General features: G+C 38.2%; 1 protein-coding gene across 2 annotated transcripts in view; it reads left to right on the top strand.

Annotated features, from left to right (window-relative positions):
* The window catches only part of TUBGCP4 (tubulin gamma complex associated protein 4), a 54,647-nt gene that overhangs the window by 23,005 nt on the left and 8,844 nt on the right, over nt 1–22,798 (top strand). For both annotated transcript variants that reach the window (XM_021096979.1, XM_001926011.7), the window contains exons 10-11: nt 21,737–21,787; nt 22,199–22,304. In XM_021096979.1, the coding sequence (XP_020952638.1) occupies nt 21,737–21,787; nt 22,199–22,304 (157 nt within the window). The remainder of the gene's footprint in view (nt 1–21,736; nt 21,788–22,198; nt 22,305–22,798) is intronic.

Below are 22,798 nucleotides of genomic sequence, written 5' to 3'. Positions count from 1 at the left end.
GTGAAGAAGGTCAGGAACCATTCCCAGTTAAAAGATCAGGAGAATTCACCTGAAGCAGCAAACCATGAAACAGACCTCTGCAGTCTAATCGACACTGAGTTCAAAAGGGAAAATAATGAAAATACTGAAGGAATTAAGGGTAATTATGAAGGAATTAAGAGCAGTTATAAACAGTAATGCAGATTACTTTAGAAAGGAACTGGAAAATATGAGAAGCCAAGAAAAATCAGAAAATTCATTTGCAGAGACACAAACTCAGTTAAAGGCACTAAAGAGCAGAATGAATAATGCAGAGGAACAAATTAGTGACTTGGAAGATAAAGTAATGGAAATCACCCAATCAGGACAGCTGACAGAAAACCAAATGAAAAAACATGAAAGCAATATAAAGGATCTATGGAATAATATAAAGTGAGGCAATCTGTGCATAACAGGAATTCCATAAGGAGAAGAAAAAGAAGGGATTAAAAATATATTTGAAGAAATCATATGTGAAAATTTTGCAAATCTAAAGGAAACAGAAATAAAAGGTATCCAAATTGGAAGTGAAGAGGTTAAATTGTCACTGTATGCAGATGACATATTACTATAGATAGAAAATCCTAAGGACTCCATACAAAAACTACTTGAACTGGTCAACAAATTTTACAAAGTAGCAGGATACAAGATTAACATTCAGAAATAAGTTGCGTTTCTGTATACTAACAGTGAAATATTAGAAAAGTAATACAAAAATACAATAACTTTTAAAATCACACCCAAAAAAATCAAATACCTAGGAATAAACCTAAGGCAGTGAAAGACTTATATGCTGAGAACTATAAAACATTAATCAAGAAAAATAAAGAGGATTCAAAGAAATGGAAAGATATCCCATGCTCCTGGGTTGGAAGAATTAACTTCATAAAAATGGCCATACTATCCAAAGCAATCTACAGATTCAGTGCAATCCCCATCAAATTACCCATGGCATTTTTTACAGAACTACAACAAACATTCCAAAAATTTATATGGAACCATAAAAGACCCAGAATCACCAAAGAATTCTTGAGGAACAAAAATCAAGCCAGAGACATAATTCTCCCAGACTTCAGGCAGTATTACAAAGCCATGGTAATCAAGACAGTGTGGTACTGGTGGAATACTACTCAGCCATAAAAAAAGAACAAAATAATGCCCTTTGCAGTAACATGGACGGAACTAGAGACTTTCATGCTAAGTGAAGTCAGAAAAAGACAAATACCATATGATATCACTTATGTCTGGAATCCAGTATACTGTGTTAATTTTTTGTGTTAATGAACCTTTTCACAGAAAAGAAATTCATGCACTTGGAGAACAGACTTGTGGTAGCCAAGGGGAAGGGGGAGGGAGTGGGATGGATTGGGAGTCTGGGGTTAATAGATGTAAACTATGGCATTTGGAGTGGATAAGCAATGAGATCCTGCTATATAGCCCAGGGAACTGTATCTGGTCACTTATGATAGAGGATGATGGAGGATAATGTGAGAAAAAGAATGTCTATATATATGTATGTGACTGGGTCACTTTGCTGTACAGTAGAAATTGACAGAAACTGTAAACCAATTCTAATGGAAAAAATAATTCATTTTAAAAAAAGAATTGAAACTCAGACTCTTTGAAGTAGTAGACTTTTTTTTTTTGAAAGTTATAATTCTAACAATAAGTTAAAGTAGTAGAAATACTGTGTACCAAGAGGAAACAGGGAAGAGAGTCTTGTAAATACATGTCATAGTCACCTCCCTTTTAGATCTCTTTCTCTCCCCTTTTCTATTTTAAAAAGCTGTACATACTATATGAATCTATTTTTATTAAGTTCGAAAACAGGCAGGAGTTCCCATTATGGCGCAGTGGTTATCGAATCCAACTAGGAACCATGAGGTTGCAGGTTTGATCCCTGGCCTTGCTCAGTGGGTTAAAGATCTGGAGTTGCCATGAGATGTGGTGTAGGTCGCAGACATGGCTCAGATCCCACATTGATGTGGCTGTGCGGGTGCAGCCCTAGAAAAGGCAAAAAGACAAAAACAAACAAACAACAACAAAAAAAACAGGCAATACTAATCTGGTATTAGATGTCAGGATACTATTTGCTCTTGGTTGGTAGAAAGGATGTGGCAGGCCTGAGGGTGCTGGTTGTACAGCTATGTTCAATTTGTGAAAATTCTTCAAGCTGTAAGCCTTTTTCTTTTTCTTATTGGCTGCGCCCATGGCATATGTAAGTTCCCAGGCCAGGGACTGAATCTGAGCCATAGCTGCAGCAATGCCAGATCCTTAATCCACTGTGCCAGGCTGGGGATCGAACTAGGGTTGCCTCAGAGACAACAGTAGATCCTTAACCAGCTGTACCACAACAGAAACTCCAAGCTCTAAATTTAGGATTGGTGCACTTTTCTGTGTATTTTAGTACTTCAACAAAAAGATTTTTAAAATTCCTTTAAAAAAATAAAGGAGGGGTAGAGCAATGCTTACCCTTTGAGAAAAAAAATTCCTAGACACATAATAACTTTCCATTAATGAAAGTTTCATAATTTTCCTTCAACTTTTGCTTCTTTTATTATAATCTTGAGTAGGAACTCTAGTATAGCATTCAACAGCTGAGATGATAGTTGATATAAACTGTTGAACAATAGAGGTGATAATGGCTATCTTTGGTTTGTTGGCTCTTAAAGATAGCACATTTGAAATTTCTCTGTTGTTTTAGTGTTTGCTGTAGGGCTTTGGCACATGAGTTGATCAAGTTTAAATTACCTTCTCTTCCTAGTTTGCTATGTGTTTTTATAATAAATAGATGTTGAATTTTATCACTATTTATTCTATATCAATTAAGGTTTCTTGATCTGAGTTCTTTTTCTCCTTTAGTCTTTTCATATGGTAAATTCCTGGTTAGATTTTAAGGTGTTGAATCTTGTTGAGATAAACCATACTTGAGCATTATGTTTTATTTTTTAATGTAGTATTGGACTTGGTTAGCCAATATGGTCTTTGGAATTTTTGCATCTAGCTTTACCAGTGACTATATATTTCCCTTTTTGTGATTGATCTTATGTGGGTATGGAATAAAGATTATAAACGCCTCATAAAATGAGATCAGTGTCTATCACTCTTTTTCTATTTTTTAGAACAATTAATGTAAGATAAGAATTTTAACTGAAAGTTTGATTGAACTAACCGGAAAAATTATCTAAGCTATGTTTTTTCAGGAGGAAAAATCTTTACTGATTCAATATACTTAAAACCTATTAATAGATGACATTTTTTTTTCTTATACCACTTTTGATATTTTCCGCTTTTCAAAGAACTTACCCATTTCATCTAGATTTATTAAAAAAAAAAATAAATCAGCTTGGAGTTCCTGCTATGGCACAACAGGATCAGCAGAGTGTCTGGAGTGCTAGGTTGCATATTCAGTCCCTGGCCTGGCACAGTGGATTAAGGATCCAGCATTGCCACAGCTGTGACATAGGGCACAAGTGTGACTCAAATCTGATTGTAGGTAGAAAGCTTGATGCTTCTATTTTTAACCTTTGTTTAAGAAATAGAGATAAAACTTACATATGGCCTTGACTGTGTCCCACAAGTTTTTGGCATGTAGTATTTTCATTATTATTCTTTTCTAAATAAATCTTACTTTTCTTTTCCTTTCTTTCTTTGTGTGTGTGTGTGTGTGTGTGTGTGTGTGTTGTGTGTGTGTGTGTGTGTTTAGGGCATATGGAAGTTCCAGCGCTAGAGGTTGAATCAGAGCCACAGCTGCCGGCCTACATCATAGCCACAGCAACACGAGATCCAAGCGACCTCTGCTACCTACACCATAGCTCATGGCAACACCAGATCCTTAACCCACTAAGCAAGGCCAGGGATCAAACCCATATCTTCATGGTTACCAGTTGGGTTCTTAACCCTCTGAGCCACAACAGGAACTCCCAATGATTTTCTTTTTAACAAGAAATCTATTAAGTTTTCATTTTGTTACAGTATAGTTGGAGAACATAGTTTGTATGTTGGTCCTTTTGGAATTTATGGAGGCTTTCTTTAGGGACTAATATAAGGTCTGATTTTTATTTTTAATTGTACTCCATGTGCCCAGAGAATGTATATTCTTTTTTGATTCTAAGGTTCTTGCATGTTCTAATTCCTAATGTACAGGTTATTTATGTTATACATGTGCTTATTTATAATAAGTATATTCACTTTTCCTTGTGTGTATACATATGTTTTGTTTATCACTTATGATATATATTTATTTATACATGTTTAAATTATTTTTTGACTTCTATTAAGTTACTAAGATAACCCTCCAGCTTTCTTTTAGGTCATGTTTACATGATGTATCTTCTTTCATTTTCTTCCTTTCCATATGCCTTTTTTTTTTTTTTCTTTCTTTTTATGGCCACACCTGTGGCATATAGAAGTTCCCAGACTAGAGGTCGAATTGGAACTGCAGCTACCAGCCTATGCCACAGCCACAGCAATGCCAGATCCAAGCTGCATCTGTGACCTACCCCACAGCTCATGGCAACACTGGATCCTCAACCCACTGAGCGAGGCCAGGGATCAAACCTGCATCCTCATGGATACTAGTCATATTTGTTTCTGCTGAGCCACATTGGGAGCTCTTCCATATGCTTTTATCCCACCCTTCTTATCTTCCTTGTCCCCAACTGCTTATCTGCTTTCTGTAACTATAGATTAGCTTGCATTTTCTAGATGTAATATAAACAGAATCAAACAGTACATACTCTTATTTTTGGGAGGGTGGAGGTCAGTCTTCTTTTACTCAACATGATTATTTTAAGATCAGTCCATCTTGCATGTATCAGTCATTTATGCTTTTCTTTTAGTTTGCACAGAACACTCATATAACCAACATTAATGTGTGTTATTTTGAACATTTCTCTAAATGCATTATAGAACACCAAATACATCCCTTCACTTAAAAAAAAAAACTTCTTATCTTAATAACAAGCAATACCACTTTCATAAAATCGTTATTATAGTTGGTTTTAAACACTTTTCACATTACAGAAGAGCTATCACACCCATTCCCTGAAATAACACTTCTCAAAGTGTCCTGCACATGTAACTCTTTTAAACATCTTTATTACATGTTTTTTTTTGAAAATTTTTCTTTATCATTTATTTATATTTTTTTCTACTGTACAGTATGGTGACCCAGTTACACATACATGTATACATTCTTTTTTCTCACATTAAGTGTTCTATCATAAGTGACTAGACAGACTTCCTAGTGCTACACAGCAGGATCCCATTGCTAATCCATTTCGAAGGCAACATTCTGCATCTATTTACCCCAAGCTCCCAGTCCCTCCCACTCCCTCCCCTTACCCCTTGGCAACCACAAGTCTATTCTCCAAATCCCTGATTTTCTCATCAAACTGACAAGCTTTTGCACAGCAAAGAAAACCAAAAAGAAAACAAAAAGACAACTTCAGAATGGGAGAAAATAGTTTCAAATGATGCAACTGACAAGAGCTTAATCTCTAAATTATACAAACAACTTATACAACTCAACAGCAAAAAAGCCAACAACCCAGTGGAAAAATGGGCAAAAGACCTGAATAGACATTTCTCCAAGGAAGATATGCAGATGGCCAACAAGCACTTGAAAAATAGTCAACATCCCTGATTATTAGAGAAATGCAAATCTAAACTACCATGAGATACCACCTCACACCAGTCAGAATGGCCATCATTAATAAGTCCACAAATAACAAACACTGGAGAGGGTGTGGAGAAAAGGGAACCCTCCTGCACTGTTGGTGGGGTTGTAAGCTGGTACAACCACTATGGAGAACAGTATGGAGGTATTTTAGAAAACTACATAGAACTACGGTATGACCCAGCAATCCCACTCTTGGGCATATATCCAGACAAAACTCTCCTTAAAAAAGACACATCCAACTGCATGTTCATTGTAACACTATTCACAATAGCCAAAACATGGAATCAACCCAAATGTCCACTGATAGGTGATTGGATTAGGAAGATGTGGTATATACACACAATGGAATACTACTCAGCCATGAAAAAGAACAAAATAATGCCATGTGCAGCAACATGGATGGAACTAGAGACCCTCATACTGAGTGAAGTAAGTCAGAAAGAGAAAGACAAATGCCATATGATATCACTTGTATCTGGAATCTAATATACGGCACAAAGGAACCTTTCCAAAGAAAAGAAAAACGTATTTTTTATTTTTCATCATTAATACATAAAAATATATTTATCAACATATACTTGACATACAACATTAATATAAGGTGTACAGAATGTTGATTTGGTACATTTATATATATACATATATATATATATATATATTTGTGTATATGTATTTTTTTGGAGGGGGCTTTAGAGCAGCACCCATGGCATGTGGAGGTTCCCAGGGTAGGGATCTAATAGGAACTACAGCTGCTGGCCTATGCCAGAGCCGCAGCAACACCAGATCTGAGCCGCATCTGTTACCTACACCACTGCTTACGGCAACGCTGGATCCTTAACCCACTGAGCAAGGCCAGGGATCAAACCCGCAACCTCATGGTTCCTAGTCAGATTCATTTCTACTGCGCCATGACAGGAACTCTGCTACATTTGTGTATTGTAATGACTGCCAAGTGTAGCAATAGCATCTCTAGTTTGTCACATAATTATGTCTTTTTTATGATAAGAATAATTAAGATCTAGTTTCTTAGTAAATTTGATTATTATAATACAGCACTGTACTTTGCATCAGATCTCCAGGATTTTTTATCTCCTATTCTCCTACCCACCCCGCAGCTCCTGGTAACCACTCTCTCTTGTTAGGAGTTTGGCTTTTTTAGATTCCACCTAAAAGTAATACCATGCAGTATTTCTTTCTCTGTCTTACATATGTCCTCAAGATCTAACCATGTTGTTGAAAATGGCAGGATTTCTTTCTTTCTCGTGGCTAATATTCCATTGTGTATATATATATCACATCTTCTTTATCCATTCATCCATTGACAGGCACTTAGGTTGTTCCCATAGCTTGACTATTGTGAATAACACTGCAGTAAACATAGGAGTATCTCTTTGACATCCTGTTTTTGTTTCCTTTGTATACTCAGGATTGGATTGCTGGGTTGTATGCAAGTTCTATTTTTAATTTTTTGGGGGGAGGGCCACATTCATGACATGCAGAAGTTACTGGGCCAGGGATTGAACCCAAGCCACAGAAATGACAATGTCTTTATCCACTAAGCCACCAGGGAACTCCCTATTTTGGTTTTTGAGGAAATTTCATCCTGTTTTCTATAGTGGATGATCCTACTTACATTCCCACCAACAGTGCACAAGGGTTCCATTTTTTCCACATCCTCCTCAATACTAGTTAGTTGTCTTTTTGATAATAGGGGCATTCTAATAGGTATGAAGTCATATCTCATTGTGCTTTTGATTTTCATTTCCCTGATGATTTGTTGAACATGTTTTCATGTTCCTGTTGGTCATTTGGATGTCTTCTTTGGAAAAATGTTTATTTAGTTCCTCTGCCCATTTTTCATTTAGATTGTCCAGAATTTTTGGTTATTATTAAGTTGAATGAGTTCTTTATGTGTTTTGGATTTTAACCTCTTAACAAATATATGGTTTGAATATGTTTTCTCCCATTCTGTAGGTTGCCTTTTCCTTCTATTGATTGTTTTCTGTTGCTGTACAGAAGCTTTTAAGTTTCATGTAGTCCTACTTGGTGGTTTTTTTTTCTTTCATTGTTTCTTTTTGATGTCACATCCAAAAAATTATTGCCAAGATCACTTTTGAAGAACTTTTTCCTTACATTACATTTTCTTCCAGAAGTTTTTATGGTATCAGGTCTTATCCTCAAGTCTTTGATCTACTTAAAGTTAATTTTTGTGCATGGTGTAAGATAGGGGTTCAATTTCACTTTTCTCTATGTGCTTATCCACTTTTCCCAGCACCATTTGTCCAAGAGACTATTCTTCTCCCTTGGATGTTCTTAACTCCATTATCAAATATTAGTTGACTATATATGTGGGAATTTGATTCTGAGTTTTCTGTTCCATTGTTCTTTTTCGGCCAGATCCATTCAGTTTTTTCATTTGTTTGTTTAGGGCTGCACCTGCAGCATATGGAAATTCCCAGGCTAGGGGTCAAATCAGAGCTATGGCTATGGCCATAGCCACAGCAACACTGGATCCAAGCCATATCTTTGACCTATACCACAGTTTGCAGCAACACCCAATGCTTAGCTGAGTGAGGCCAGGGATGGAACCTGCATCCTCACAGACACTATGTCAGGTTCTTAACCCACTAACCACAACGGGAACTCCCCATACTGTTTAAATTACTTTAGCTTTGTAGTACAGTTGAAGTCAGGAAGTGTGATACCATCAGCTTTGTTTCTCTTTCTCAGGATCGCTTTGGCTGTTTGATGACTTTTATGGCTCCATACAGATTTCAGGATTTTTTTTTTCTATTTCTGTGAAGAATGCATTTGCAATTTTGGCAAGAAGTTTTATAGAAACTTCATTGACTGTAGAGCACTTTGAATAGTATGGACTTTTTAGCAATATAATTCTTCTGATTCATGAACATGAAATGTCTTTGTATTGTACTATCTTTGATGTCTTTCATCAAAGCCTTGTAATTTTTGTTGTATGGATCTTTCACTTCCTTGGTTAAATTTATTCCTAGGTTTTTTGATTTTTTGTTTGTTTGTTTGTTTTTGTCTTTTTAGGGCCATACCTGTGGCAAATGGAGGTCCCCAGGCTAAGGGTCAAATCAGAGCTATAGCTGCTGGTCTATGCCACAGCCACAGCAACACAGGATCTGAGCTGCTTCTTCGACCTACACCACAGCTCATGGCAATTCCTATCCTTAACCCACTGAGCAAGGCCAGAGATCGAACCTGCATCCTCATGCATACTAGTCAGATTTGTTTCCACTGAGCCATGACAGCAACTCCTCCTACATATTTTTTACTCGGCATAATTGAGATTAATCCTTGTTGCACATTTTGATAGTTTAGTCTTTGTTTAACTCAGTGAGTTTTAGTATATTTATAGTTGTACAACCACCATCACAACCCAGTTTTACATTTCCATCCTAAACCCACAGCCCATCCCTCTCCCCTACCTTCAACCTGTCTCCTTTGGTAACCATAAGGTTTTCAAAGTTTGTGAAAGGTTTTCAATATCTGTTCTGTAAAGAAGTTCATTGTACCTTTCTTTAGATTCCACATATAAATGAGAGCATATTATGTTTGTGTCTGACTAACTTCACTTAGCATGATAATGTCTAGGTCCATCCATGTCATTGCAAATGCCATTATTTCATACCTTTTTATAGCTGAGTAATACTCCATTGTATATGTGTACCATATCTTCTTTAGCTATTCCTCTGTCAGTGGACATTTAGATTGCTTCCAAGTCTTGGCTATTGTATAGAGTGCTACAGTGAACACTGGGGTACATGTATCTTTTCAAGTTATGGTTTTCTCTGGATAGATGCCCAGGAGTGGGATTGCTGGATCAAATGGTAATTCTATTTGTAGTTTCTTGAGGAATCTGCATACTGTTTTCCATAGTGGTTGCACCAGTTTACATTCCCACCAACAGGGCAGTAGGGTTCCCTTTTCTCTACACTCTCTCTACCTATTATTGTTTGTAGGCTTTTTGATGATGGCTATTCCAGCCAGTGTAAAGTGGTGCCTCATAGTGGTTTTGATTTGCATTTCTCTAATAATGAATGATGTTGAACATCTTTTCAAGCGTTTTTTGGCCACCTGTATGTCTTCTTTGGAGAATCGTCTGTTTAGATCTTCTGCCCACTTTTTGATGGGGTTGTTTGTTTTTTTGGTATTGAGCTGTAGGATATGTTTATATATTTGGGAGATTAATCCCTTGTCAGTCACTTCATTTGCAAATAGTTTCTCCCATTCTGTATTTTTGTTTTGTTTGTGGGTTGTCTTTTTGTTTTGTTTAAGGTTTCCTTTGCTGTTCAAAAACTTTTAAGTTTGATTAGGTCCCATTTGTTTATTTTTGTTTTTATTGTCATTACTCTAGGAGGTGGATCTGGGAAGATATTGCAGTGATTTATGTCAAAGAGTGTTCAGCCTATATTTTCCTGTAAGAGTTTTACAGTATCCAGTCTTATGTTTAGGTCTTTAATCAACATTTTGAGTTTATTTTTGTGTATGGTGTTAGGGAGTGTTCTAATTTCATTCTTTTACATGCAGCTCTCCAGTTTTCCCAGCACCACTTACTGAAGGGACCATCTTTTCTCCATTGTATATTCTTGCCTCCTTTGTCATTTGATTAGTTGACTGTAGGTGCGTGGGTTTATTTCTAGACTTCCTATCCTGTTCCACTGATATATTTCTGTCTTTGTGCCAGTACCATACTGTTTTGATGACCATAACTTTGTAGTATAGACTGAAGTCAGGGAGCCTGATTCCTCCAGCTCCATTTTTCTTTCTCCGGATGTCTTTAGCTATTCTGGGTCTTTTATGCTTCCAAACAAACTTTAAAGTATTTTGTTCTAGTTCTATGAAAAATGTCCTTGGCATTGCATTGAATCTGTATTTTGCCTTGGATGGATAGTCATTTTGACAGTATTGATTCTTCCAATCCAAGAGCATGGTATATCTTTCCATCTGTTTGTGTCATCTTTGATTTATTTCATCAGCATCATATAGCTTTCAGAATACATGTCTTTTGTCTCTTTAGGGAGGTTTATCCCTAGGTATTTTATTTTATTTTATTTTTTTGATGCTACGGTAAATGAAATTGTTTCTCTAAATTCTCTTTCTTTCTTTTTTTTTTTTTTTTTTTTTTGCCTTTTAGAGCCACATTCATGGCTTATGGAGGTTCCCAGGTTAGGTGTCAAATTGAAGCTACAGCTGTCAGCCTATACAACATCCATAACTACATCAGATCTGAGCCACGTCTGCAATCTATACCACAGCTTACAGCAACACCAGATCCTTAACCCACTGAACGAAGCCAGGGATCAAACCCAAAACCTCATGGTTCCCAGTCGGATTTGTTTCCACTGCACTATGACGGGAGCTCCACTTATTTTTCTTTCTGATCCTTCATTGTTAGTGTATAGAAATACAGTCAATTTCTGTGTATTAATTTTATAACCTGCAACTTTACCAAATGCATTGATGAGCTCTAAAAGTTTTCTGGTAGTGACTTTATGATTTTCTAGGTATAGTATCATGTCATCTGTAAACAGTGATAGTTTCCTTTCCAATTTGGATTCCTTTTATTTATTTTTCTTCTCTTGATTACCATGGCTAGGACTTCCAAAACTAAGTTGAATAGAAGTGGTAAGAGCAGGCATCCTTTTAGGGCCACACCTGTGGCATGTGGAAATTCCCAGATTAGGGATCAAATCAGAGCTGCAGCTGCCAGACTACACCACAGCCACAGCAATGCCAGATCTAAGCTACATCTACGAACTACACCACAGCTCACGGCAATGCCATATTCCTGACCCTATGTGAAGCCCGAGATCAAACCCGCATCCTCGTGGATACTAGTCAAATTCATTTCCACTGGGCCACAGTGGGAACTATGGATTCCTTTTATTTCTTTTTCTTCTCTGATTGCTATGGCTAGGACTTGCAAAACTATGTTGAATAGTAGTGGCGAGAGCAGACATGCTTGTCTTTTTCCTGATCTTAGTGGAAATTCTTTCAGCTTTTTACCATTGAAAATTATGTTAGCTCTGGGTTTGTCATATATGGCCTTTATTATGTTGAGGCAGGTTCCCTCTATGCCCACTTTCTGGAAGATTTTTATCAGAATTGATAAATGATTGGCTTTGGTCAAAATTTTTTTCCACATCTATTGAGAGGATCATACGGTTTTTTCCTTCAGTTTGTTAATGTCATCTATCACATTGATTTGCCCATATTGAAAAATCCTTGCATCCCTGGGATGAATCCCACTTGATCTTGGTGTACAATCAATCCTTTTAATGTATTGCCAGATTCGGTTTGCTGGTTTTTGTTGAAGATTTTTGAATCTATGTTCATCAGTGATATTGGCCTGTAATTTTCTTTTTTTGGGTATCTTTGTCTGGTTTGGCTATCACGGTGATGGTGGCCTGATAGAATGAGTTCGAAAGTGTTCCTTCCTCTGCAATTTTTTGGTATAGTTTCGTAAGGATTAGGTGTTAACTCATCTCTAAATTTTTGATAGAATTCATCTGTGAAGCTGCTGGTTCTGGACTTTTGTTGGTTGGAAGTTTTTAAATTACAGTTTCAATTTCAGTACTTGTGATTGGTCTGTTCATCCTTTCTATTTCTAGAGTGCCTTTTGTGGCACAGCAGAAATGAATCCAACCAGTATCCATGAGGATGCAGGTTTAATCCCTGCCCTTGCTCAGTGGGTCAGGGATCTGGCATTGCTGTCAGCCCTGGTGTAGGTCACAGACGCAGCTCAGATCTGGCATTGCTATGGCTGTGGCATAGGCCAGCAATTGTAGCTCCATTTTGACCCCTAGCCTGGGAACTTCCATGTGCCGCAGGTGCAGTTCTAAAAAGCAGAAATAAATAAATAAATAAATAAATAAATAAATAAATAAATAAATACATGCATGCATCTATTCTATTTCTTCTTGGTTTAGTCTTGGAAAATTGTGCTTTTCTAAGAATTTGTCCATTTCATTGCCTATAGTTGCTTGGAGTAGTCTCTTATGATCCTTTGTATTTCTGTGATGTCCATTGTAACTTCTCTTTCACTTCTAATTTTATTGAATTGAGTCCTCTCTTTTTTCCTTGATGAGTCTGGCTAGGGGTTTATCAATTTTGTTGGTCTTTTCAAAGAACCTGCTTTTAGTTTCATTGATGTTTTGTATGGTTTTCTTTGTTTCTATTTCATTTATTTATGCTCTGATCTTTATGATTTCTTTCCTTCTGCTAACTTTGGGTTTGGTGGTTAGTCATTTTCTAGTTGCTTAAGGTGTAAAGCTAGGTTATTCGTTTGAGCTTTTTCTTGTTTCTGAGGTAGGCTTGTATTACTATAAACTTTTCCTCTTAGAACTGCTTTTGCTGCATCTCATAGGTTTTTTTTTTTTGTTTGTAGACTTTTTTGTTGTTGTTGTTGTTGTTGTTGTTGTTGCTATTTCTTGGGCCGCTCCCGCGGCATATGGAGGTTCCCAGGCTAGGGGTTGAATCGGAGCTGTAGCCACCGGCCTACGCCAGAGCCACAGCAACGCAGGAGCCGAGCCGCGTCTGCAACCTACACCACAGCTCACGGCAACGCCGGATTGTTAACCCACTGAACAAGGGCAGGGACCGAACCCGCAACCTCATGGTTCCTAGTCGGATTCGTTAACCACTGCGCCACGACGGGAACTCCTGTTTGTAGACTTTTTGATGATGGCCATTCTGGCTGGTGTAAGGTGGTAACCTCATAGTGGTTTTGATTTGCATTTCTATAGTAATGAGTGATGTTGAACATCTCTTCATGTGTTTTTTGGCCATCCGTATGTCTTCTTGGGAGAATTGTCTATTTAGAGCTTCTGCCCATTTTTTGATGGGGTTGTTTGTTTGTTTGTTTTTGGTATTGAGCTGCAGAAGGTGTTTATAAATTTCGGAGATTAATCCCTTGTCAGTTGATTCATTTGCAAAAATTTTCTCCCATTCTGTGGGTTGTCTTTTCGTTTTGTTTAGGGTTTCCTTTGCTGTTCAAAAACTTTTAAGTTTGATTAGGTCCCTTTTGTTTCTTTTTGTTTTTACTGTCATTACTCTAACAGGTGGATCTGAGAAGATGTTGCTGTCATTTATGTCAGAGAGGGTTTGGCCTATGTTTTCCTCTAAGAGTTTTATAGTGTCTGGTCTTATATCTAGGCCTTTAATCCATTTTGAGTTTATTTTTGTGTATGGTGTTAGGGAATGTTCTAATTTCTAATTTCATTCTTTTCCATGTGGCTGTCCAGTTTTCCCAGCACCACTTACTGAACAGGCTGTCTTTTCTCTATTGTATATTCTTGCCTCCTTTTTTATCGTAGGCTTTTGGTTTGCAGTTACCATGAAGTTTTGATATGGGAGTATGTGTGTGTGATTGTTTTAAGTTGTTGGTCTCTTAATTGCATCTCCATCAAGTATTCCTCTTCATGATTTCTGCTTTTGGTAGCATATTTGTGTGTGCATGATTTCCTACCTTGACCATGTATAAGAAGTAAATATACTGTGCCACTACCTCTGGCTGCAGGGTTTCTGCTGAAAAATCAGCTGATAACCTTATCAGGATTCCCTTGTATGTTATTTGTTTCTTTTCCCTAGCAGTTTTCAATATTTTCTCTTTGTCTTTAATTTTGGTCAGTTTGATTAACATGTGTCTCAGGATGTTCCTCCTTGGGTTTATTTTATATGATACTTGTTGTGCATCTTGTATTTGAGTAAGTGATTTTTTTCCCACGTTAGAGACGTTTTTGGCTATTGCCTCTTCAAATATTTTCTCTGGCCTTTCTCTCTAGCTTCTCCTTCTGGCACCCCTCTGATATGGATGTTAGTGCATTTAAAGTTGTCCCAGATTTCTCTTAGACTGTCTTCATTTCTTTTCAATCTTTTTTCTCTTTTCTGTTCTGCCTCAGTAATTTCTACTAGTTTGTCTTCCACCTCGCTCATTCATTCTTCTGCCTCCTGTATTTTACTCTTGGTTGCTTCTAGTGAATTTTTTATTTCACTTACCGTATTTTGCCTCTCTGCTTGATTAATCCTTAAATCTTCTATTTCTTTGCTCAATGTTTATTGTAATTTTTCAGTCTTTGCCTCCAGTTTATTTCCAGGATTTTGAATCATCTTTACTATCATTAGTCTGAGGTCTTTTTCTTGGAGGTTGGTAATCTCCAAATCACTTAGCTGTTTTTATGGGGTTTTTTCCTTGCTCCCTTATCTGAGTCATAATTCTCTGCCTTTTCATTTTATACAGATTTTTGGTGTGGTCTTTTTGCAGACAATAGGGTTGTAGACTGTCTTGCTTCTGATGTCCGGCCCCCTTATGGCTAAAGTTTATATGGGGGCTTCCCAGTGGGAGGAACTGGTGCCTGCCCACTGGTAGATGGAGCTGATTCTTATCCCTCTGGTGGGTGGCTATTGTCTCTGGGTATGATTAGAGGTGGCTGTGTGCCTGGTGGGTCTTTAGGCTGCCTGCTTGCTGATGGGTGGGGCTGTGTTCCCACCCTGTTTGTTTGGCCTGGGGCTTCTCAACCCTGATGGGTGGGGCCAGATTTTTCAAAAATGGCCACCTCTAGAGGAGTTCACACTTATGATTATTCCCAAGACCTCTGCCTCCAAAACCCTTCCCCCACAACAAGCCACAGTCACTCCCTGTTTTCTCAGGAGATCGTCCAAGAATCACAGGCAGGTCTAACCCAGATTCTATGGAGTCTCTGCTTTTCCTTGGGACCCAGTGCACATGAAAACCTGTTTGCACCATTCAAGATTGGAGTCTTCATTTCTCCCAGTCCTGGGGAGCTCCTGCACTCAAGCCCTGCTGACCTTCAACTCCAGATTTTCCAGGGGTTCCTCCTCCCAATGCCAGATCCTCAGGCCTAGGAACCTGATGTGGAGCTCAGAACTCTCACTCCTATGGGTGGCCCTGCGATATAGTTACTTTCCATTCTGTGGGCCATCCACCCCATGAGTGTGGGCTTGCTTATTATAGCATAATCGCTCCTCCTACCATCTTCTTTTTTTTTTTTTTCATTCCCCCAATACGTTTTTTTTTTTCTATTGTACAGCATGGTGACCCAGTTACACATGCATGTATACATTCTTTTTTCTCATATTATCATACTGTATTAGAAGTGACTAGGCATAGTTCCTGGTGCTACACAGCAGGATCTCATTGCTAATCCATTCCAAGGGCAGTAGTCTGCATGTGTTAACTCCAAGCTCCCAATCCATCCCACTCCATCCCCTTCCACCTTAGCAACCACAAGTCTATTCTCCAAGTCCATGATTTTCTTTTCTGTGGAAAGGTTCATTTGTGCTATATATTAGATTCCAGATATAAGTGATATCTTATGGTATTTGTCTTTCTCTTTCTTACTTACTTCACTCAGTATGAGGGTCTCTAGTTCCATCCATGTTGCTGCACATGGCATTATTTTGTTCTTTTTCATGGCTGAGTAGTATTCCATTGTGTATATATACCACATCTTCCTAATTCAATCATCAGTCAATGGACATTTGGGTTGTTTCCATGTCTCGCCTGTTGTGAATAGTGTTGCAATGAACATGTGGGTGCATGTGTCTTTCTTAAGGAAAGTTTTGTCTGGATATATGCCCAAGAGTGGGATTGCTGGGTCATATCATAGTTCTATGTGTAGTTTTCTAAGGTACCTCCATACTGTTTTGCATAGTGGTTGTATCAATTTACATTCCCACCAACAGTGTATGAGGGCTCCCTTTTCTCCCTACCCTCTCCTGTGTTTGTTATTTGTGGACTTATTAATGATGGCCATTCTGACTGGTGTGAGGTGGTATGTCATGGTAGTTTAGATTTGCATTTCTCTAATAATCAGAGATGTTGACCATTTTTCAAGTGCTTGTTGGCCATCTGCATATCTTCCTTGGAGAAATGTCTATTCAGGTTTTTTGCCCATTTTTCAATTGGGTTGTTGACTTTTTTGCTGTTGAGTCGTATAAGTTGTTTGTATAGTTTATAGAGATTAAGCCCTTGTCCATTGCATCATTTGAAACTGTTTTCTCCCATTCTGTAAGCTGTCTTTTTGTTTTCTATGCTTTGCAAAAGCTTGTCATTTTGATTAGGTCCCATTGGCTTATTTTTGCTTTTATTTCTGTTGCTTTAGGAGACTGACCTGAGAAAACGTTTGTAAGGTTGATGTCAAAGAATGTTTTGCCTATGTTCTCTTCCAGGAGTTTGATGGTGTCTTGTCTTATATTTAAGTCTATCAGCCATTTTGAGTTTATTTTTGTGCATGGTGTGAGGGTGTGTTCTAGTTTCATTGATTTACATGCAGCTGTCCAGTTTTCCCAGCACTACTTTCTGAAAAGACTGTCTTTTTCCCATTTTATGTTCTTGCCTCCTTTGTCAAAGATTATTTGACCATAGGTGTGTGGGTTTATTTCTGGGTTCTATATTCTTTTCGTACGTCTGTTTTGGTACCGGTACAACACTGTCTTGGTTACTGTGGCTGTGTAATATTGCCCCTCCTACCAGCTTGATGTGGCCTCCTCTTTGTCTTCTGGAGTAGAATATCTTTTTTGATAGTTTGCTATCTGTTTCATTGAAAGTTGTTCAGAAGTTGGTTGTAATTTTGGTGCTTTTATGAAAGAAGGTAAGCTCCAGTGCTTCTACTTTACCATCTTAATCCCATCTCCATAGTTTAGTCTTTTTTATTGCTGGGCTGTTTCCCATTGTTCATACCAATGTGTTTTCCCATCATCTGTTGATAGACATTTGGGGTTTTCCTCATTGTAATTTTAACTTGCATTCCCCTAATGACTAATAATGTTGATTTTTTTTCATATGCTTTTTCACCATCCATATACCTTTGGTGAAGTGCCTACACCTTTTGTCTGTTAAAAAATTGTTTTCATTGTTAAAGTATTGTTGATTTAACAGTGTTGTTCCAATTTCTGCATATAGGAAAGTGATTCAGTTATACATATATACATTATTTTTTATTTTCTTTTCCATCATGGTCTATCCCTGGAGAGTGAATATAGTTCTCTGTGCTATTAACTAGGAACTTGTTGTTTATCTTTTCTAAATATAATAGTTTATATATATTAACCCCAAACTCCCAGTTCATCCCACTCCCTCCCCTATCTCCCTTGGCAACCACAAGTCCATTCTCTGTGTCTGTGAGTCTGTTTCTATTTCATAGATAGGTTCATTTGTGCCGTATTTTAGATTCCACATATAGGTGATATCATATGGTATTTGTCTTTCTCTTTCTGACTCACTTCACTTAGTATGATAATATCTATTTACATCTGTATTGCTGCAAATGGCATTATTTCATTCTTTTTGATAGTTGAATAGTATTCCATTGTGTATATGTACCACATCTTCTTAATCCATTCATCTGTCAATGGACATTTAGGTTGTTTCCGTCTCTTGGTTATTGTGAATAGTGCTGCTAAGAACATAGGGGTATGTGTATCTTTTTGAATTATAGTTTTTGCTGGATGTGGGGTTGCTGGATCATATGATAGTTCTCTTTTTAGTTTTCCTTTTTTCTTTTTTGCTTTTTAGGGCTGAATTCATGGCATATAGAAGTTCCCAGGCTAGGGGTCAAGTCAGAGCTGCAGCTGCCAGCCTACTCCACAGCCACAGCAATGCAGGATCTGAGCTGCTTTTGCAACCTACACCACAGCTCACAGCAACACTGGATCCCCAACCCACTGAGCAAGGCCAGGGATTGAACCCTCATCTCCTTGGATAGTAGTTGGATTTGTTTCCACTGAGCCACAACAGGAACTCCTTATTTTTAGTTTTCTGAGGAACCTCCATACTGTTTTCCATAGTGGTTGCAGTGGTTTACATTCCAACAGTATTGGAGGGTTCCCTTTTCTCCACATCCTCCAGCATTTGTTATTTGTAGACTTTTTTTTTTTTTTTTTTTTGGTCTCTTCCAGTGCTGCACGCATGGCACATGGAGGATCCCAGGGTAGGGGTCTAATCAGAGCTGTAGCTGCCAGCCTATGCCAGAGCCACAGCAACACAGGATCCAAGCCGTGTCTGCGACCTACACCACAGCTCACAGCAACACCGGATCCTTAACCCACCGAGCAAGGCCAGGGATCGAATCTGCAACCTCATGGTTCCTAGTCAGATTCCTTAACCACTGAGCCACGACGGGAACTCCATGTGTAGACTTTATAATGATGGCCATTCTGACCTGTGTGAGGTGGTACCTCATTGTAGTTTTAATTTGCATTTCTCTAATAATTTGTGATGTTGAGCCTCTTTTCATGTGCCTACTGGCCATCCATATGTCTTTTTTGGAGAAGTGCCTATTTAGGTCTTCTGCTCGTTTTTTGATTGGGTTGTTTGTCTTTTTGTTGTTGAGTTATATGCATTGTTTGTATATTTTGGAGATTAAGTCCTTGTTGGTTACTCATTTGCAACTATTTTCTCCCATTCCATAGGTTGTCTTTTCTTTTTTTTGTTGTTTACATTTTCTTTTGTTGTGCAAAATCTTGTAAGTTTGATTGGGTCCTATTTGTTTATTTCTGTTTTTATCTCTTATTGCTTTGGGATACTGACCAAATAAAATATTTGTTATGATTTATGTCAGAGAATGTTTTGCCTATGTTTTCCTCTAAGAGTTTCATGGTGTCATGTCTTATGTTTAAGTCTTTAAGCCATTTTTTTTTTTTTTGGTCTTTTTAGGGTCACGCCCGTGGCATATGAAAGTTCCCAGGCCAGGGGTCAGATTGGAGCTGCAGCAGCTGGCCTGTATCACAGCCACAGCAACACCAGATCCGAGCCACATCTGTGGCCTACACCATAGATTGCAGCAATGCCAGATCTTTAACCCACTAAGCAGGGCTGGGGGATCAAACCCCTATCCTCATGGATCCTAGTCAGATTTGTTACCACTGAGCCACAACAGGAACTCTGTCTTTAAGCCACTTTGAGTTTATTTTTGTGCATGGTGTATATGCAAGGCTGTATTCTAATTTCATTGATTTACATGCAACTGTCCAAATTTCCCAGCACTACTTGCTGAAGAGACCTTTTCCCATTTTATATTTTGCTTCCTTGATCTAAGATTAATTGACCATAGGTGTCTGGGTTTATTTCTGGGCTCTCTATTCTGTTCCATTTGTCTGTATGTCTGTCTTGGTGCCAGTACCACATTGTTTTGATTACTGTAGCTTTGTAATAATTGAAGTCTGGGAGAGTTGGTGCCTCCTGCTTTGTTTCTTTTCCTCAGGATTGTTTTGGCAGTTCTAGGTCTTTTATTGTTCCATATAAATTTTTGAATTATTTGTTCTGTTTCTAGAAAAATCTCATGGATAATTTGATAGGGATCACACTAAATCTGTAGATTGCTTTTGGCATTATTGCCGGTTTAACAATATTAATTCTTCCAATCCAGGAGGATGGGATATCTTTCCATTTCTTTGAATCATCTTCACTTTCCTTTATTAATGTTTTATAGTTCTCAGTGTATAAGTCCTACACTTCCTTGCTCTGGTTTATTCCTATATATTTTATTTTTTTGGTGCCAATTTAAAAGGTTTTTTTTTTTACATTCCTTTTTTAATACTTCTTTGTTAGTATGCAGAAATGCAACCAATTTCTGAATGTTAATCTTGTATCCTGCTGCTTTGCTGAATTCCTTTATCAGATCTAGTAGTTTTTGTGTGGAGTCTTTAGTGTTCTCTATATATAGTATCTTTTCATCTGTGTATAATGCCTTTTGTCCATTTTCTATTGTTTTTGTTTTATTTTCTTTCTCTTCAGTTTTCAGAGTTATGTATTCTGAATGTAAGTCCTTTATCAGATAGCTAACTTACAAATATTTTCTCCCTGTCTATGACTTATCTTTTCATTCTCTTAACAGTCTTTTAAAGAGCAGAAGTTGTTAATTTTAAGTCCAGTTTATCCATTTTGATTATTTTATGTATCTTGCTTTTGATGTTGTGTCCAAGAAACTCTTGCAAAGACTCCTTTCTCTTCTATTTTCTTTTAGAAAATTTAGTTTTTAATGTGTATGAGTTTTTTTGTTTGTTTGTTTGGACCACACCCACTGCATATGGAGGCTCCCTGGGCTAGGGGTCAAATCGGAGCTGCAGCTGCCAGCCTGCACCACAGCCACAGCAATGTGGGATCCAAGCCATGTCTGTGACCTACACCGCAGCTCACAGTGCCGGATCTTTGACCCACTGAGCGAGGTCAGGGATAGAACCCTCATCCTCATGGATACTAGTCAGGTTCATCACCACTGAGCTACAATGGGAACTCCTATTTTTTAGGTTTATGATCATTTTGAATTGATTTTTGTATGTGGTATGAGGTATAGGTCAAATTGTACTTTTTTGGATGTGGATATTCTTTTGATCCAGCATTTTGTTTCTTTTATGTGATTTTTAAAAATATTTTATTACTATTATCCTTACCTCTTCAAGCATATTTATAAAGAATATTTATTTATTTATTTATTTGCTTTTTAGGGCTGCACCCGCAGCATATGGAAGTTCCCAGGCTACGGGCTGAATCAGAGCCGAAGCAACACCAGATCCGAGCCGGGTCTGCAACCTACACCACAGCTCACAGCAACACCAGATCCTTAACCTACTGAGTGAGGCCAGTGATCGAACCTGCGTCCTCATGGATACTAGTCAGATTCGTTTCCACTGAGCCACGACACACTCCATGTTTTTTTCTTTTTTAATCTTTAAATTATATTGATACTAAATTTTTTATTGAGAAAATTCACATAACAAAATTAAGCATTTGAGCCATTTAGAAATAGGTACAGTTCAGTGGATTTTATTATGTTCAAATATTGTGCAATCATCACCACTATCTAATTCCAGAATATTTTCATCTCATATATATTTTTAACCGTTGGGCTTTTATTCCTGGGATTAAGTCAACCTGGCCATGGTATATATTCTTTTTTCAACATGTTACTGGATTTGCACAAAACAATTCTTCGTAGGAGTTTTCACTGTAATGAATCTTTGACCCTGTTTTGTTGTTTCTTTTCACAGCATCTTTGGAAGCTGATGGTAGAAGAATCAGATTTACTGGGTCAGCTGAAGGTAATAGATTAGCTGTTCTTTTAACTCTTAAAATGTTACTGGTGGATAATGACTTCTTTCTCTAGCCTTTTCTGAGAGCATGGTTGCCTGTCCACAGACTTGCAGAGTAGCTCCATGTGTCCTCATCCAAGTGGGCAAACTCCACCTAATAATACAAATTTACTGTTTACAAAGCTTTGGGTGTGTACCTTCTTCTGGCATTGCTTTTTCATTGAATAAATGATATCAAAGACACAGCAGTCATCCTGACATTAGTAAGTGTGCCCCTTTGAAACTCCCAAAGCCTGTGTCCTTTTGTACGTTGGGCTGAAGCTGATGAAACTGGAAATTATATGCATAATTCTCTTAGGATAGTGAGGAGCTCCTGGCGCTGCTGGATTACTGAATTGTACATTGAAATTCTTCCTGCAGATCATTAAGGACTTTTACCTTCTGGGACGCGGAGAACTGTTTCAGGCCTTCATTGATACAGCTCAACACATGTTAAAAACACCACCCACTGCAGTAACTGAACATGGTAATTACCCTGGGGCCCGAGAATTACCAGCTAACTGAGGTTTGTCAGATGTTTCTTGGCTGCTGCCAAACCATTTAGGCCTGTTCCACATAAGATCAGCCTGGGGAGTTACAGAGATGTTTGGAGAGATGGAAGGCTGCTCAGGTAGGCTCACACTGTTGTCACTGGGAGCAGCCTCAACTCCAAGTCTTCCAGGAAAGGTCCCAAACTGAAGCTGCTCCCAGTGACAACAGTGTGAGCCTACCTGAGCAGCCTTCCATCGGGGAGTTTCTGTTGTGGTGCAGCAGAAACAAACCCAACTAGTATCCATGAGGACACACGTTCTATTCCTGGCCTCACTCAGTGGGTTAAGGATCCGGCACTGCCGTGAGCTGTGGTGTAGGTCTCAGACACAGCTCGGGTCTGGCACTGCTGTGGCTGTGATGTAGGCCAGTGGCTACAGCTCCGAATCCACCCCTAGCCCGGGAACTTCCATATGCCATGGGCATGACCCT

This window comes from Sus scrofa, chromosome 1 (assembly GCF_000003025.6).
Source record: "Sus scrofa isolate TJ Tabasco breed Duroc chromosome 1, Sscrofa11.1, whole genome shotgun sequence".
In the NCBI taxonomy this organism is placed as follows: domain Eukaryota; kingdom Metazoa; phylum Chordata; class Mammalia; order Artiodactyla; family Suidae; genus Sus; species Sus scrofa.
Note: the sequence above shows the minus strand (reverse complement) of the source record. Positions and strands in the feature narration are given on the sequence as shown.